At 40.4% G+C, this 17,146-nt stretch overlaps 2 protein-coding genes across 3 annotated transcripts in view; one reads left to right on the top strand and one right to left on the bottom strand.

Annotated features, from left to right (window-relative positions):
* The window catches only part of serpinb1l3 (serpin peptidase inhibitor, clade B (ovalbumin), member 1, like 3), a 12,867-nt gene extending 10,180 nt beyond the window's left edge, over positions 1–2,687 (bottom strand). Inside the window, exons 1-3 of one of the 2 annotated variants that reach the window (XM_056244505.1) lie at positions 2,561–2,687; positions 1,989–2,165; positions 1,106–1,237 (exon numbers count right to left, since the gene is read on the bottom strand). In XM_056244505.1, the coding sequence (XP_056100480.1) occupies positions 1,106–1,237; positions 1,989–2,156 (300 nt within the window). In that variant the 5' untranslated portion in view covers positions 2,157–2,165; positions 2,561–2,687. Of the gene's footprint in view, positions 1–1,105; positions 1,238–1,922; positions 1,951–1,988; positions 2,166–2,560 lie in introns of those variants that run through there. The other variant, XM_056244506.1, reaches the window with a different exon arrangement.
* Positions 2,688–3,029: 342 nt separating this feature from the next.
* rmdn1 (regulator of microtubule dynamics 1) lies at positions 3,030–17,123 on the top strand. Its single transcript, XM_056244507.1, has 10 exons — positions 3,030–3,294; positions 3,470–3,566; positions 3,641–3,728; positions 15,830–15,989; positions 16,065–16,154; positions 16,231–16,286; positions 16,376–16,463; positions 16,584–16,614; positions 16,712–16,845; positions 16,926–17,123. The coding sequence occupies exons 1-10, from the start codon at positions 3,190–3,192 to the stop codon at positions 16,968–16,970; spliced, it is 894 nt and encodes a 297-aa protein (XP_056100482.1). The 5' UTR covers positions 3,030–3,189; the 3' UTR covers positions 16,971–17,123.
* Positions 17,124–17,146: the final 23 nt, after the last annotated feature.

Raw genomic sequence — 17,146 nt, 5'->3', positions numbered from 1 at the left:
AAATGAACCTCAGTGAATCGGTAGCCCTTCTCTCCGTACAGGCGGTTGGCGATGCTTAGTGCGTACGGAGTGTCAGTGTGTGTGTGTGTGTGTGTGTGTGTGTATGAACCTCAGTGAATCGGTAGCTCTTCTCTCCGTACAGGCGGTTGGCGATGCTCAGTGCGTACGGAGTGTCAGTGTGTGTGTGTGTGTGTGTGTGTGTATGAACCTCAGTGAATCGGTAGCTCTTCTCTCCGTACAGGCGGTTGGCGATGCTCAGTGCGTACGGAGTGTCAGTGTGTGTGTGTGTGTGTGTGTGTGTGTATGAACCTCAGTGAATCGGTAGCTCTTCTCTCCGTACAGGCGGTTGGCGATGCTCAGTGCGTACGGAGTGTCAGTGTGTGTGTGTGTGTGTGTGTGTGTATGAACCTCAGTGAATCGGTAGCTCTTCTCTCCGTACAGGCGGTTGGCGATGCTCAGTGCGTACGGAGTGTCAGTGTGTGTGTGTGTGTGTGTGTGTGTATGAACCTCAGTGAATCGGTAGCTCTTCTCTCCGTACAGGCGGTTGGCGATGCTCAGTGCGTACGGAGTGTCAGTGTGTGTGTGTGTGTGTGTGTGTGTGTATGAACCTCAGTGAATCGGTAGCTCTTCTCTCCGTACAGGCGGTTGGCGATGCTCAGTGCGTACGGAGTGTCAGTGTGTGTGTGTGTGTGTGTGTGTGTATGAACCTCAGTGAATCGGTAGCTCTTCTCTCCGTACAGGCGGTTGGCGATGCTCAGTGCGTACGGAGTGTCAGTGTGTGTGTGTGTGTGTGTGTGTGTATGAACCTCAGTGAATCGGTAGCTCTTCTCTCCGTACAGGCGGTTGGCGATGCTCAGTGCGTACGGAGTGTCAGTGTGTGTGTGTGTGTGTGTGTGTGTATGAACCTCAGTGAATCGGTAGCTCTTCTCTCCGTACAGGCGGTTGGCGATGCTCAGTGCGTACGGAGTGTCAGTGTGTGTGTGTGTGTGTGTGTGTGTGTATGAACCTCAGTGAATCGGTAGCTCTTCTCTCCGTACAGGCGGTTGGCGATGCTCAGTGCGTACGGAGTGTCAGTGTGTGTGTGTGTGTGTGTGTGTGTATGAACCTCAGTGAATCGGTAGCTCTTCTCTCCGTACAGGCGGTTGGCGATGCTCAGTGCGTACGGAGCCTCGGCGCGGTTCATCTCGCTCAGGAGTTTGCCGAAGCTGGCGTGGGTTTCTGACTCCAAATGCAAAGTCTGGAGAGAAACAGAGGATCAGTTGCAGATGTGATTATTCTGTAGGAACACTGAGAAATCAGATGATATGGAAGCATAAATATGGTTTCTTCAGTTCACAGACGGAGCTTTAATCAGTTTATGAAATTGTGATCAACATTATTTAATCAAAATCATTTAACCATTTAATCAAACAAATTAATGTTTCAACTGTCATTCTTTCTATCCATTCAAATTAGTCAATATGTTAATTCATCTAAAAAAGTTGGACATTGCTTCTCTCATTATGACTTGATTGACACACCCTGAGCTGATAACAGAACATTTCATAACAATTTACTGCAATTAAACTATTCTTCTGTGGTAATAGTGACTCACAGACACACACACACACACACACACACACACAGCTCATCATCACTGGAGTCAAAGTACACTGGGAGAAGCGGATCCTCCAAGAGCAAACACTGCGTCACGTGATTTACCAGCGACCCTACACACATTACCAACAGGCCAGAGTCTTTGCTTCCTTTATTCTGCTGTGTGTGTGTGTGTGTGTGTGTATTCTGCTGTGTGTGTGTGTGTGTATTCTGCTGTGTGTGTGTGTATTCTGCTGTGTGTGTGTGTGTGTGTATTCTGCTGTGTGTGTGTGTGTGTGTGTGTGTGTGTGTGTGTGTGTGTGTGTGTGTGTGTGTGTGTCCCTCACCCGGCTCATCTGAGCAGCCGTGTGTCCTCCAGCCTGTGTGTGTGTGTGTGTGTGTGTGTCCCTCACCCGGCTCATCTGAGCAGCCGTGTGTCCTCCAGCCCCGAGCGACAGCATCGAGAGAGCCGCAGAGATGCTGAGAGGAGAATAAAACACATTCCCTGACGCGTTTCCTTCACGGATTCTCTGGAACAGGTCGAGGGAGAACCGCGTCTGCGCTGCTGACAGAGGATCCATTCTCACACACTGAACACAAACACACCTGGGTATCAACTACTTCAGAAATAATGAATATGATTGTTATATTTCAACTTTCACAGTTCACACTTCCTCATTCTCAGCGCCTCGTCGTTCTCTGCGCCTATTGGACAAACCACCACCACAAACGACTGTGATTGGCCCAACGCTGGAAAACTACATGTAAACAGTCATGAAGCATTTCTGCTGGAAAAATGACTTCGGACGTTTAAGGTCATAGTTTACAAAGACAAAAGGCGTCGATGTTAACATATTTAACGTTTACATAAATTGTCTTAGTTTTTCAGCGTGTTCTTCTGTATAAGGGTTAAGAGGCCAGCGTTACTTAATAATTATCCAAATGCTTTGCTTAATTGTTGATCACAATCATTAGAGTTACTCACATGCTGTCAAATGAGTCTTCAGTGGAGGAGCTTCAGTAGAGAATGAGTCGCCGGAGATTCTGAGAGCAGACACACCCTAATGAACACTCTCTCTCACACACACACACACACACACACACTCTCTCTCTCTCTCTCTCTCTCTCTCTCTCTCTCTCTCTCTCTCTCTCTCTCTCTCTCTCTCTCTCTCTCTCTCTCTCACACACACACACACACACTCTCCTCTCTCTCTCTCTCTCTCTCTCTCTCTCTCTCTCTCTCTCTCTCTCTCTCTCTCTCTCTCTCTCTCTCTCTCTCTCTCTCTCTCTCACACACACACACACACACAATCTCTCTCTCTCACTCTCACACGTTTGCGTCACGTGTTTCATTGTACAGTGTAACGCCCCTCTCGCTCGGCTTCTCTATAATATGTATCTTTTTTATTGTCTTCGTGTGCTTAGATTTTAACATAGAACATGATAGCTTTTTATTAGAGTCAAAGACTATTTTGCGACAAGTGCGAATCATTTACGGCAGTGCGTGTTGACAGCGCGCCGGCTGGAGGAACAGACTCGCAAACTTTAGCCTTATTAGCCGAACTGAGAACCAGAACTCGAAACACGCAGAACACACTCTGTTCTCTCACACTGATGGCGTCCGCGAGGGTGTGTGGAGCTTTCAGGCGGTTAGTGAGCAGAACCGTGAGGATGAGGAGGATGAATGAGCGCATTTGGACTGATCGCATCAGAACTTCAGTAAGATCTGCCTTTAGAAGTGTTATTATGAGGATCACATGTAGAACATGAGTGTGAGTGTGAGTGTGTGTGTGTGTGAGAGAGAACGAGGTTGTGCATGAAAGAGCAAATAAGCTGTGAGTCATACTGTCATTTATGATGGTTATTAATATTTTGTGTGTTTTGTGACTGTCAGAACAGAACAGCTTCATTCCTCGTGGCTTTAACTCCACTGTCATTCCTGATCTATGACAGAGTCACTCGGTTCGCCTCGGTTTGTGCGCTGGAATCAGGTACTTATGCAATATTGAGCTTTAAGTCTTAGTGCTGCTGTTTATTATTATTTTTACGACATCTTTTTTTCCAGCTGAAGAAGTTTTAGAACAAGCAGATTATCTGTACAGCTGTGGAGAGACCGAGAAACTCCACCAGCTCCTGGTGAAACACAAAGACAGGTAAACTAACCCGATAATCTCTCAGGAGGACTGGTAAAACTAACCTGATAAAGTGTTAGAACAGTTAAACTAACCTGATAATGTGTTAGGCAGGGCCGGATTAAGAGTTCAGAGGGCCCTGGGCACAATGTCTTGTAGGCCCCCTCTTAGGCAGGCCAAATGTATATTTTGCCCAAGGACATTTTAATATGGCATTTACAGTTTTACTGGCTTAAAAGGAACTTTGTTGTACTATGCTGGAGTAAAGTTCCTAAATGGTCGTTCTTTCACATAGGATTTTGTAAAACTATGTTGGGTGGACCTCTGTGCCTCTAGGGGGGTTCGGGGGCATGCTCCCCCGCAAGAAAATTTTGTACATTTTAAGGTTAAATGCATCAATCTCGTGCTCTTTGAGAGATCAAAATTAAGAGCTTCAACCCATGAACTGCTCGTTGAGCAAAGAAAAAGCATTGATTTGTACCAGGACAATAAAGAGGGCTCAAACATCTTTTTAGTTATGAGAGTCTCAGTCTACATTACATTATCAATGGTGTTTTAGGATTCCAAACAATTATTATAATAATGTAATAATGATTTATATAATTATTCCTATGACGTAAAATCCGTATAGCCTATAAATGTACTATAAATGAAAATGAATATTTCAAAAGTATATTTTAGTCTACATTACACTATAATACAGGAAAATTAAAATACTTTTGTCCTAATTTCTTCACTTGCAAGAAACCCTTGAGCTTTTATTTAGGAGAAAACACCAGATAGCCATGCTGATCGCGTGAGCAAAGAGCGCACTTTTCTTTAAATCACCCAGCACACACAGGATGCCTATTCTTAAAGTCTTGTGCTGTTTTATAAAGGTACAAAGCCATATCATGGTTTCGATTTTATTTCGTTGGCAAAATATAACGCTAGAGACCTTTATGTTAGGTTATACATTTTACATCTCATATGTGTTGGGAAAAGGGAGAAGAGAGAGTTCGGCAAAAGGCGGATTCGAACTCGGGTCGAGCGCATCAAAAGCTATTATCAAGCAGTTCGCGCGCTACGACCTACGCCACTGTAGCTATTCCGTGACGGGCGTCTTTTTGGTAAAAAAGACAGGCACTTAGTGCAAATATACGCTCCGTTATCTAAAATTTTTTTTTTCTTCCCCTCGCTTGGGCCACAAGTGCGCATGGCGAACTTGCAATGAATACATTTTATCAGACCGGCCCTCGCGGCCTCGAAACACTACCGGCCCACCGGGGAAACTCCCGACTCTCCCGATTGCCACTCCGCCCCTGGTGCCCAGGGCCCCTTAGATGTCATGGGCCCCTGGGCAAGTGCCCAGTTGCCCTAATGGTTAATCCGGCCCTGGTGTTAGGACAGGTAAACTAACCTGATAATGTGTTAGGACTGGTAAAACTAACCTGATAATGTGTTAGGACTGGTAAACTAACCTGATAATGTGTCAGGACTGGTAAAACTAACCTGATAATGTGTTAGGACTGGTAAACTAACCTGATAATGTGTTAGGACTGGTAAAACTAACCTGATAATCTGTTAGGACTGGTAAACTAACCTGATAATGTGTTAGGACTGGTAAAACTAACCTGATAATCTGTCAGGACTGGTAAACTAACCTGATAATGTGTTAGGACTGGTAAACTAACCTGATAATGTGTTAGGACTGGTAAACTAACCTGATAATGTGTTAGGACTGGTAAAACTAACCTGATAATGTGTTAGGACTGGTAAACTAACCTGATAATGTGTCAGGACTGGTAAAACTAACCTGATAATGTGTTAGGACTGGTAAACTAACCTGATAATGTGTTAGGACTGGTAAAACTAACCTGATAATCTGTTAGGACTGGTAAACTAACCTGATAATGTGTTAGGACTGGTAAAACTAACCTGATAATCTGTCAGGACTGGTAAACTAACCTGATAATGTGTTAGGACTGGTAAACTAACCTGATAATGTGTTAGGACTGGTAAAACTAACCTGATAATCTGTCAGGACTGGTAAACTAACCTGATAATGTGTCAGGACTGGTAAACTAACCTGATAATGTGTTAGGACAGGTAAACTAACCTGATAATGTGTTAGGACAGGTAAACTAACCTGATAATGTGTTAGGACAGGTAAACTAACCTGATAATGTGTTAGGACAGGTAAACTAACCTGATAATGTGTTAGGACAGGTAAACTAACCTGATAATGTGTTAGGACTGGTAAACTAACCTGATAATGTGTTAGAACAGGTAAACTAACCTGATAATCTGTCAGGACTGGTAAACTAACCTGATAATGTGTTAGGACTGGTAAACTAACCTGATAATGTGTTAGAACAGGTAAACTAACCTGATAATGTGTTAGGACAGGTAAAACTAACCTGATAATCTGTTAGGACTGGTAAACTAACCTGATAATGTGTTAGGACTGGTAAACTAACCTGATAATGTGTTAGAACAGGTAAACTAACCTGATAATGTGTTAGGACTGGTAAACTAACCTGATAATGTGTTAGGACAGGTAAAACTAACCTGATAATCTGTTAGGACTGGTAAACTAACCTGATAAGTGTTAGGACTGGTAAACTAACCTGATAAGATAAGTGTTAGGACTGGTAAACTAACCTGATAATGTGTTAGGACTGGTAAACTAACCTGATAAGTGTTAGGACTGGTAAACTAACCTGATAAGTGTTAGGACTGGTAAACTAACCTGATAAGTGTTAGGACTGGTAAACTAACCTGATAATGTGTTAGGACAGGTAAAACTAACCTGATAATCTGTTAGGACTGGTAAACTAACCTGATAATGTGTTAGGACTGGTAAACTAACCTGATAATGTGTTAGGACTGGTAAAACTAACCTGATAATCTGTTAGGACTGGTAAACTTACCTGATAATGTGTTAGGACTGGTAAACTAACCTGATAATCTGTTAGGACTGGTAAACTAACCTGATAATGTGTTAGGACTGGTAAACTAACCTGATAATGTGTTAGGACAGGTAAAACTAACCTGATAATCTGTTAGGACTGGTAAACTAACCTGATAAGTGTTAGGACTGGTAAACTAACCTGATAATGTGTTAGGACAGGTAAAACTAACCTGATAATCTGTTAGGACTGGTAAACTAACCTGATAATGTGTTAGGACTGGTAAACTAACCTGATAAGTGTTAGGACTGGTAAACTAACCTGATAATGTGTTAGGACTGGTAAACTAACCTGATAAGTGTTAGGACTGGTAAACTAACCTGATAAGTGTTAGGACTGGTAAACTAACCTGATAAGTGTTAGGACTGGTAAACTAACCTGATAATGTGTTAGGACTGGTAAACTAACCTGATAAGTGTTAGGACTGGTAAACTAACCTGATAAGTGTTAGGACTGGTAAACTAACCTGATAATGTGTTAGGACTAGGGTTGGGTACCGAAACGCGGTGCCAATAGGGAACCGGTTCCGACGTAAACGGTAGTAACCAGACCGAATAAGAACGAAAATTTTGGTGCCTGATTTCGGTGCCTGACTCTCTGTGTCATGAGGCTCACACACGCAAGGTCTCTCGCCCGCTCTCTCTCTCTCCTCGCGCACAATACTGTTTGAAGCACAGTCTGTTCTGTCTCGCATGCGCGCTCTTGCTCGCTCGCTCTAGATTCCAGGAGATTTTAACTAATTTGCGGGCATCATGGAGCCGTTATCAATATGCGGGAGACTCCCGGAACGTCTGCTGATTGCGAGGGGATTAATGAAGATGCCGAAGACAAAACGCTCCAAGGTTTGGCTACATTTCACATGTAAAATTACGCGTCAGAATGCCCTCTGGATGTGCCGATTGTCTGAAGCACATATAGAATCACGCCAATCCATTGGCTGATGGCGCGGCCGCCGCCTCGACGCTCACGTCGTCTTATTATATTGGCACGCGCATCATCTGCTCCTCAGATTTCTCTGCCGAAAAAGGAAGCTTGTCGGCAGCGCGAGGAGTTTGGCAGCGAACGCAGCGTCTCGTTCCCTATTCAGAGAACATAGGTTACATCAGTAACCAGAGACGTTCTTTCATAGGTTCACTCAGCGTTGCGTAGCTAAGACGCAGTGAGAATGAAATACCAAACTCGCCAACTGCTGCCGTTCTAGTGCAACGACCAGATATCTTACATGACTGGTTCGAGCAGACAAAACATGGGAACCTGTAGCCATGTCGAGATTAGATTACCCTGGTAGTAATCTCTATTAATCTCCAGTATTATTACATTGTTTGATACAATATTGTTTTATTAGATATTATGTAAATGTGAATTTTTATTTTATATTGGTTTATTTATTATTACCATGTTACTTGTATTTATATTGTTTAAAGATTTAAGTTAATATTGTGTCCAGTTTGGCCCTGTAAATAAAAGGGTATTATTTTTTGACAAAGTGTGTGCGGTTTTGTTTTCTTAAAGGGATAGTTCACCCAAAAATTCTGTCAGTAATTACTCACCCTCATGTTGTTCAACCCTGTAAGACCTTCGTATCTTAATTCGTGTTCCGAAGATGAACGAAGGTCTTACGGGGTTGAACAACATGAGGGTGAGTAATTACTGACAGAATTTTCATTTTTGGGTGAACTATCCCTTTAAGTACCATTTCAAGAACCGTTTAAGCACCGGAACCGTTTAAAAAATACCGAGTAGGTACTGGTATCGGATAAAACCCAACCCTAGTTAGGACAGGTAAAACTAACCTGATAATGTGTTAGGACTGGTAAACTAACTAATATATAGTGAAGAACACAAACACCAGCAGTGTTAGATGATATATAGAGAAGAACACAAACACCAGCAGTGTTAGATGATATATAGAGAAGAACACAAACACCAGCAGTGTAAGATGATATATAGTGAAGGACACAAACACCAGCAGTGTTAGATGATATATAGTGAAGAACACAAACACCAGCAGTGTTAGATGATATATAGAGAAGAACACAAACACCAGCAGTGTTAGATGATATATAGAGAAGGACACAAACACCAGCAGTTTTAGATGATATATAGTGAAGAACACAAACACCAGCAGTGTTAGATGATATATAGTGAAGAACACAAACACCAGCAGTGTTAGATGATATATAGTGAAGAACACAAACACCAGCAGTGTTAGATGATATATAGTGAAGAACACAAACACCAGCAGTGTTAGATGATATATAGTGAAGAACACAAACACCAGCAGTGTTAGATGATATATAGAGAAGAACACAAACACCAGCAGTGTTAGATGATAATAGAGAAGAACACAAACACCAGCAGTGTTAGATGATATATAGTGAAGGACACAAACACCAGCAGTGTTAGATGATATATAGTGAAGAACACAAACACCAGCAGTGTTAGATGATATATAGAGAAGAACACAAACACCAGCAGTGTTAGATGATATATAGAGAAGAACACAAACACCAGCAGTGTTAGATGATATATAGTGAAGAACACAAACACCAGCAGTGTTAGATGATAAATAGAGAAGAACACAAACAACAGCAGTGTTAGATGATATATAGTGAAGAACACAAACACCAGCAGTGTTAGATGATATATAGAGAAGGACACAAACACCAGCAGTGTTAGATGATATATAGTGAAGAACACAAACACCAGCAGTGTTAGATGATATATAGAGAAGAACACAAACACCAGCAGTGTTAGATGATATATAGAGAAGAACACAAACACCAGCAGTGTTAGATGATATATAGAGAAGGACACAAACACCAGCAGTGTTAGATGATATTTAGTGAAGAACACAAACACCAGCAGTGTTAGATGATATATAGAGAAGGACACAAACACCAGCAGTGTTAGATGATATATAGAGAAGGACACAAACACCAGCAGTGTTAGATGATATATAGAGAAGGACACAAACACCAGCAGTGTTAGATGATATATAGAGAAGGACACAAACACCAGCAGTGTTAGATGATATATAGAGAAGGACACAAACACCAGCAGTGTTAGATGATATATAGAGAAGGACACAAACACCAGCAGTGTTAGATGATATATAGAGAAGGACACAAACACCAGCAGTGTAAGATGATATATAGTGAAGAACACTAACACCAGCAGTGTTAGATGATATATAGAGAAGAAAACAAACACCAGCAGTGTTAGATGATATATAGTGAAGAACACAAACACCAGCAGTGTTAGATGATATATAGAGAAGGACACAAACACCAGCAGTGTTAGATGATATATAGAGAAGGACACAAACACCAGCAGTGTTAGATGATATATAGAGAAGAACACAAACACCAGCAGTGTTAGATGATATATAGAGAAGAACACAAACACCAGCAGTGTTAGATGATATATAGAGAAGAACACAAACACCAGCAGTGTTAGATGATATATAGTGAAGAACACAAACACCAGCAGTGTTAGATGATATATAGAGAAGAACACAAACACCAGCAGTGTTAGATGATATATAGTGAAGGACACAAACACCAGCAGTGTTAGATGATATATAGTGAAGAACACAAACACCAGCAGTGTTAGATGATATATAGAGAAGAACACAAACACCAGCAGTGTTAGATGATATATAGAGAAGAACACAAACACCAGCAGTGTTAGATGATATATAGAGAAGAACACAAACACCAGCAGTGTTAGATGATATATAGTGAAGAACACAAACACCAGCAGTGTTAGATGATATATAGAGAAGAACACAAACACCAGCAGTGTTAGATGATATATAGTGAAGGACACAAACACCAGCAGTGTTAGATGATATATAGTGAAGAACACAAACACCAGCAGTGTTAGATGATATATAGAGAAGAACACAAACACCAGCAGTGTTAGATGATATATAGAGAAGAACACAAACACCAGCAGTGTTAGATGATATATAGTGAAGGACACAAACACCAGCAGTGTTAGATGATATATAGTGAAGAACACAAACACCAGCAGTGTTAGATGATATATAGTGAAGAACACAAACACCAACAGTGTTAGATGATATATAGTGAAGAACACAAACACCAGCAGTGTTAGATGATATATAGTGAAGGACACAAACACCAGCAGTGTTAGATGATATATAGAGAAGAACACAAACACCAGCAGTGTTAGATGATATATAGTGAAGAACACAAACACCAGCAGTGTTAGATGATATATAGAGAAGAACACAAACACCAGCAGTGTTAGATGATATATAGAGAAGGACACAAACACCAGCAGTGTTAGATGATATATAGAGAAGGACACAAACACCAGCAGTGTTAGATGATATATAGAGAAGGACACAAACACCAGCAGTGTTAGATGATATATAGAGAAGGACACAAACACCAGCAGTGTTAGATGATATATAGAGAAGGACACAAACACCAGCAGTGTTAGATGATATATAGAGAAGGACACAAACACCAGCAGTGTTAGATGATATATAGTGAAGAACACAAACACCAGCAGTGTTAGATGATATATAGTGAAGAACACAAACACCAGCAGTGTTAGATGATATATAGTGAAGAACACAAACACCAGCAGTGTTAGATGATATATAGTGAAGAACACAAACACCAGCAGTGTTAGATGATATATATAGTGAAGAACACAAACACCAGCAGTGTTAGATGATATATAGAGAAGGACACAAACACCAGCAGTGTTAGATGATATATAGAGAAGAACACAAACACCAGCAGTGTTAGATGATATATAGAGAAGGACACAAACACCAGCAGTGTTAGATGATATATAGAGAAGGACACAAACACCAGCAGTGTTAGATGATATATAGAGAAGGACACTAACACCAGCAGTGTTAGATGATATATAGTGAAGAACACAAACACCAGCAGTGTTAGATGATATATAGTGAAGAACACAAACACCAGCAGTGTTAGATGATATATAGAGAAGGACACAAACACCAGCAGTGTTAGATGATATATAGAGAAGGACACAAACACCAGCAGTGTTAGATGATATATAGAGAAGGACACAAACACCAGCAGTGTTAGATGATATATAGAGAAGAACACAAACACCAGCAGTGTTAGATGATATATAGTGAAGAACACAAACACCAGCAGTGTTAGATGATATATAGAGAAGGACACAAACACCAGCAGTGTTAGATGATATATAGAGAAGGACACAAACACCAGCAGTGTTAGATGATATATAGAGAAGGACACTAACACCAGCAGTGTTAGATGATATATAGTGAAGAACACAAACACCAGCAGTGTTAGATGATATATAGTGAAGAACACAAACACCAGCAGTGTTAGATGATATATAGAGAAGAACACAAACACCAGCAGTGTTAGATGATATATAGTGAAGAACACAAACACCAGCAGTGTTAGATGAGATATAGAGAAGAACACAAACACCAGCAGTGTTAGATGATAATAGAGAAGAACACAAACACCAGCAGTGTTAGATGATATATAGAGAAGAACACAAACACCAGCAGTGTTAGATGATATATAGAGAAGAACACAAACACCAGCAGTGTTAGATGATATATAGAGAAGAACACAAACACCAGCAGTGTTAGATGATAATAGAGAAGAACACAAACACCAGCAGTGTTAGATGATATATAGTGAAGAACACTAACACCAGCAGTGTTAGATGATATATAGAGAAGAACACAAACACCAGCAGTGTTAGATGATATATAGTGAAGAACACAAACACCAGCAGTGTTAGATGATATATAGTGAAGGACACAAACACCAGCAGTGTTAGATGATATATAGAGAAGAACACAAACACCAGCAGTGTTAGATGATATATAGAGAAGAACACAAACACCAGCAGTGTTAGATGATATATAGTGAAGGACACAAACACCAGCAGTGTTAGATGATATATAGAGAAGAACACAAACACCAGCAGTGTTAGATGATATATAGTGAAGGACACAAACACCAGCAGTGTTAGATGATATATAGAGAAGGACACAAACACCAGCAGTGTTAGATGATATATAGTGAAGAACACAAACACCAGCAGTGTTAGATGATATATAGTGAAGAACACAAACACCAGCAGTGTTAGATGAGATATAGTGAAGAACACAAACACCAGCAGTGTTAGATGATATATAGAGAAGAACACTAACACCAGCAGTGTTAGATGATATATAGTGAAGGACACAAACACCAGCAGTGTTAGATGATATATAGAGAAGGACACAAACACCAGCAGTGTTAGATGATATATAGAGAAGGACACAAACACCAGCAGTGTTAGATGATATATAGAGAAGGACACAAACACCAGCAGTGTTAGATGATATATAGTGAAGAACACAAACACCAGCAGTGTTAGATGATATATAGTGAAGAACACAAACACCAGCAGTGTTAGATGATATATAGAGATGAACACAAACACCAGCAGTGTTAGATGATATATAGTGAAGAACACAAACACCAGCAGTGTTAGATGATATATAGAGAAGAACACAAACACCAGCAGTGTTAGATGATATATAGTGAAGAACACAAACACCAGCAGTGTTAGATGATATATAGTGAAGAACACTAACACCAGCAGTGTTAGATGATATATAGAGAAGAACACAAACACCAGCAGTGTTAGATGATATATAGAGAAGAACACAAACACCAGCAGTGTTAGATGATATATAGTGAAGAACACAAACACCAGCAGTGTTAGATGATATATAGAGAAGAACACAAACACCAGCAGTTTTAGATGATATATAGAGAAGAACACAAACACCAGCAGTGTTAGATGATATATAGTGAAGAACACAAACACCAGCAGTGTTAGATGATATATAGTGAAGAACACTAACACCAGCAGTGTTAGATGATATATAGAGAAGAACACAAACACCAGCAGTTTTAGATGATATATAGAGAAGAACACAAACACCAGCAGTGTTAGATGATATATAGTGAAGAACACAAACACCAGCAGTGTTAGATGATATATAGAGAAGGACACAAACACCAGCAGTGTTAGATGATATATAGTGAAGAACACAAACACCAGCAGTGTTAGATGATATATAGTGAAGAACACTAACACCAGCAGTGTTAGATGATATATAGAGAAGAACACAAACACCAGCAGTGTTAGATGATATATAGAGAAGAACACAAACACCAGCAGTGTTAGATGATATATAGTGAAGAACACTAACACCAGCAGTGTTAGATGATATATAGTGAAGAACACAAACACCAGCAGTGTTAGATGATATATAGTGAAGAACACTAACACCAGCAGTGTTAGATGATATATAGAGAAGAACACAAACACCAGCAGTGTTAGATGATATATAGAGAAGGACACAAACACCAGCAGTGTTAGATGATATATAGTGAAGAACACAAACACCAGCAGTGTTAGATGATATATAGTGAAGAACACAAACACCAGCAGTTTTAGATGATATATAGAGAAGGACACAAACACCAGCAGTGTTAGATGATATATAGTGAAGAACACAAACACCAGCAGTGTTAGATGATATATAGTGAAGAACACAAACACCAGCAGTGTTAGATGATATATAGTGAAGAACACAAACACCAGCAGTGTTAGATGATATATATTGAAGAACACAAACACCAGCAGTGTTAGATGATATATAGAGAAGGACACAAACACCAGCAGTGTTAGATGATATATAGTGAAGAACACAAACACCAGCAGTGTTAGATGATATATAGAGAAGAACACAAACACCAGCAGTGTTAGATGATATATAGAGAAGAACACAAACACCAGCAGTGTTAGATGATATATAGTGAAGAACACAAACACCAGCAGTGTTAGATGATATATAGAGAAGAACACAAACACCAGCAGTGTTAGATGATATATAGAGAAGAACACAAACACCAGCAGTTTTAGATGATATATAGTGAAGAACACAAACACCAGCAGTGTTAGATGATATATAGTGAAGAACACAAACACCAGCAGTGTTAGATGATATATAGTGAAGAACACAAACACCAGCAGTGTTAGATGATATATAGTGAAGAACACAAACACCAGCAGTGTTAGATGATATATAGTGAAGAACACAAACACCAGCAGTGTTAGATGATATATAGAGAAGGACACAAACACCAGCAGTGTTAGATGATATATAGTGAAGAACACAAACACCAGCAGTGTTAGATGATATATAGTGAAGAACACAAACACCAGCAGTGTTAGGTGATATATAGAGAAGAACACAAACACCAGCAGTGTTAGATGATATATAGAGAAGAACACAAACACCAGCAGTTTTAGATGATATATAGAGAAGGACACAAACACCAGCAGTGTTAGATGATATATAGTGAAGAACACAAACACCAGCAGTGTTAGATGATATATAGAGAAGAACACAAACACCAGCAGTGTTAGATGATATATAGAGAAGAACACAAACACCAGCAGTGTTAGATGATATATAGTGAAGAACACAAACACCAGCAGTGTTAGATGATATATAGAGAAGAACACAAACACCAGCAGTGTTAGATGATATATAGTGAAGAACACAAACACCAGCAGTGTTAGATGATATATAGTGAAGAACACAAACACCAGCAGTGTTAGATGATATATAGTGAAGAACACAAACACCAGCAGTGTTAGATGATATATAGAGAAGAACACAAACACCAGCAGTGTTAGATGATATATAGAGAAGAACACAAACACCAGCAGTTTTAGATGATATATAGAGAAGGACACAAACACCAGCAGTGTTAGATGATATATAGTGAAGAACACAAACACCAGCAGTGTTAGATGATATATAGAGAAGAACACAAACACCAGCAGTGTTAGATGATATATAGAGAAGAACACAAACACCAGCAGTGTTAGATGATATATAGAGAAGAACACAAACAACAGCAGTGTTAGATGATATATAGAGAAGGACACAAACACCAGCAGTGTTAGATGATATATAGAGTATTATAGTGATAGTTTGTCATAGTAGTAGAGCACTAGTCTAAGCTGCTGAGCTAGTGTTTTGATATTAATGAGCATATTCCAGAGGATTGGTAACTCTCGGATGGGTTGTTGTTGTCCCAGTGATGAGGCAGAGTTCCTGTGGCGTTTGGCTCGAGCGTCTCGCGATCTGGCTTTACTGTCCCGCATCAGCGCCGAGGAGAAGAAACGGCTCACATACGAGGCCTTCGACTTCGCCAGCAAAGCTCTGGAGAAAAACCAGTCTTCCTTTGCGGCTCACAAAGTAAGCACCATTCTCTCTGTAAACGAGTATTGCAGTGTTGGAGTCGATGTTTGACTCGATGTCTGTCGTCTGCAGTGGTTCGCCATTTGCCTCAGTGATGTTGGGGATTATGAAGGGATCAAAGTCAAAATAGGAAATTCCTACATCATTAGAGAGCATTTGGAGGTAAGATGTTCATTGGGTTAAAGCATCATAGTTCACCACTGAACGAATGAAACTTCTTTAACGCTCATTTCTACAGCGAGCAATCGAGCTCAACCCTAAAGATGCGACGTCTATCCATATTCTTGGCTACTGGTGAGTGTGTGTTCTGATATAAACACGTATATTTGCTCATCACTGGCCACATTGAAGCCTTCAGTCACAGTGGCGTCTCTTCCTCGCAGGTGTTTTGCGTTCGCTGAATTACCGTGGTACCAGCGGAAAGTTGCAGCCGTTATTTTTGCGTCGCCTCCGACAGCCACTTATGAAGATGTCAGTGAAATTAATAATTATGGGGTTTTCAGTGTTGGAAATGTTATTTTATTGGTTGTAGCCTATATTATGCAGACACTTCATTTGGCAGTGAAAGTATAAATGTTTTGTCTCCGTCAGGCTTTGGTGTTTTTCCTGAAAGCTGAAGAAGGTCCCGTATGATATAAACACAAGCACCTTCTTGTTTGTTTTTAATTTATTTTCCATGTGACCGATTACAACTTTAACAGTTTAATATTTCAATTTAGTTGACCCAAATTTCTACAGCAAGAACCTGCTGATGCTGGGAAAGACGTACGCGATGCTGCGAGACGTCCAGCGGGCGGCGCTGTGGCTCACGAGAGCGCGGGACTATCCTGCAGTCACAGAAGACGACAAACAGGTTCATAAACACCTCCATCAGTCATATTTACCTGTTATATCATCATCAGAGGCGCAATGTTCATGTTTGACCCAATGCAGGTCCATAAGGAAGCGCTGGAGCTTCTGAAGAAACTCAACGGATGAGTCCCGCTGTTCTCGAACCCAGAGATGCCTAAATTGAGCTTTTTAATGATTCAGTTGATTTGTGTAAAATGGAGATTTACTATGGACTATTTTAGACTCTTTCATGTCTGACATTAACAGAACGAGGGACGAGATTCCACATAAAAGCGGCCTGTAATTCACCACTGCTGTATTTC

Source organism: Rhinichthys klamathensis, unplaced genomic scaffold (assembly GCF_029890125.1).
Source record: "Rhinichthys klamathensis goyatoka isolate OS25496 unplaced genomic scaffold, OSU_Roscu_1.1 h1tg000996l_1, whole genome shotgun sequence".
Lineage (NCBI taxonomy): Eukaryota > Metazoa > Chordata > Actinopteri > Cypriniformes > Leuciscidae > Rhinichthys > Rhinichthys klamathensis.
This window is presented reverse-complemented; position numbering and strand designations above follow the sequence as displayed.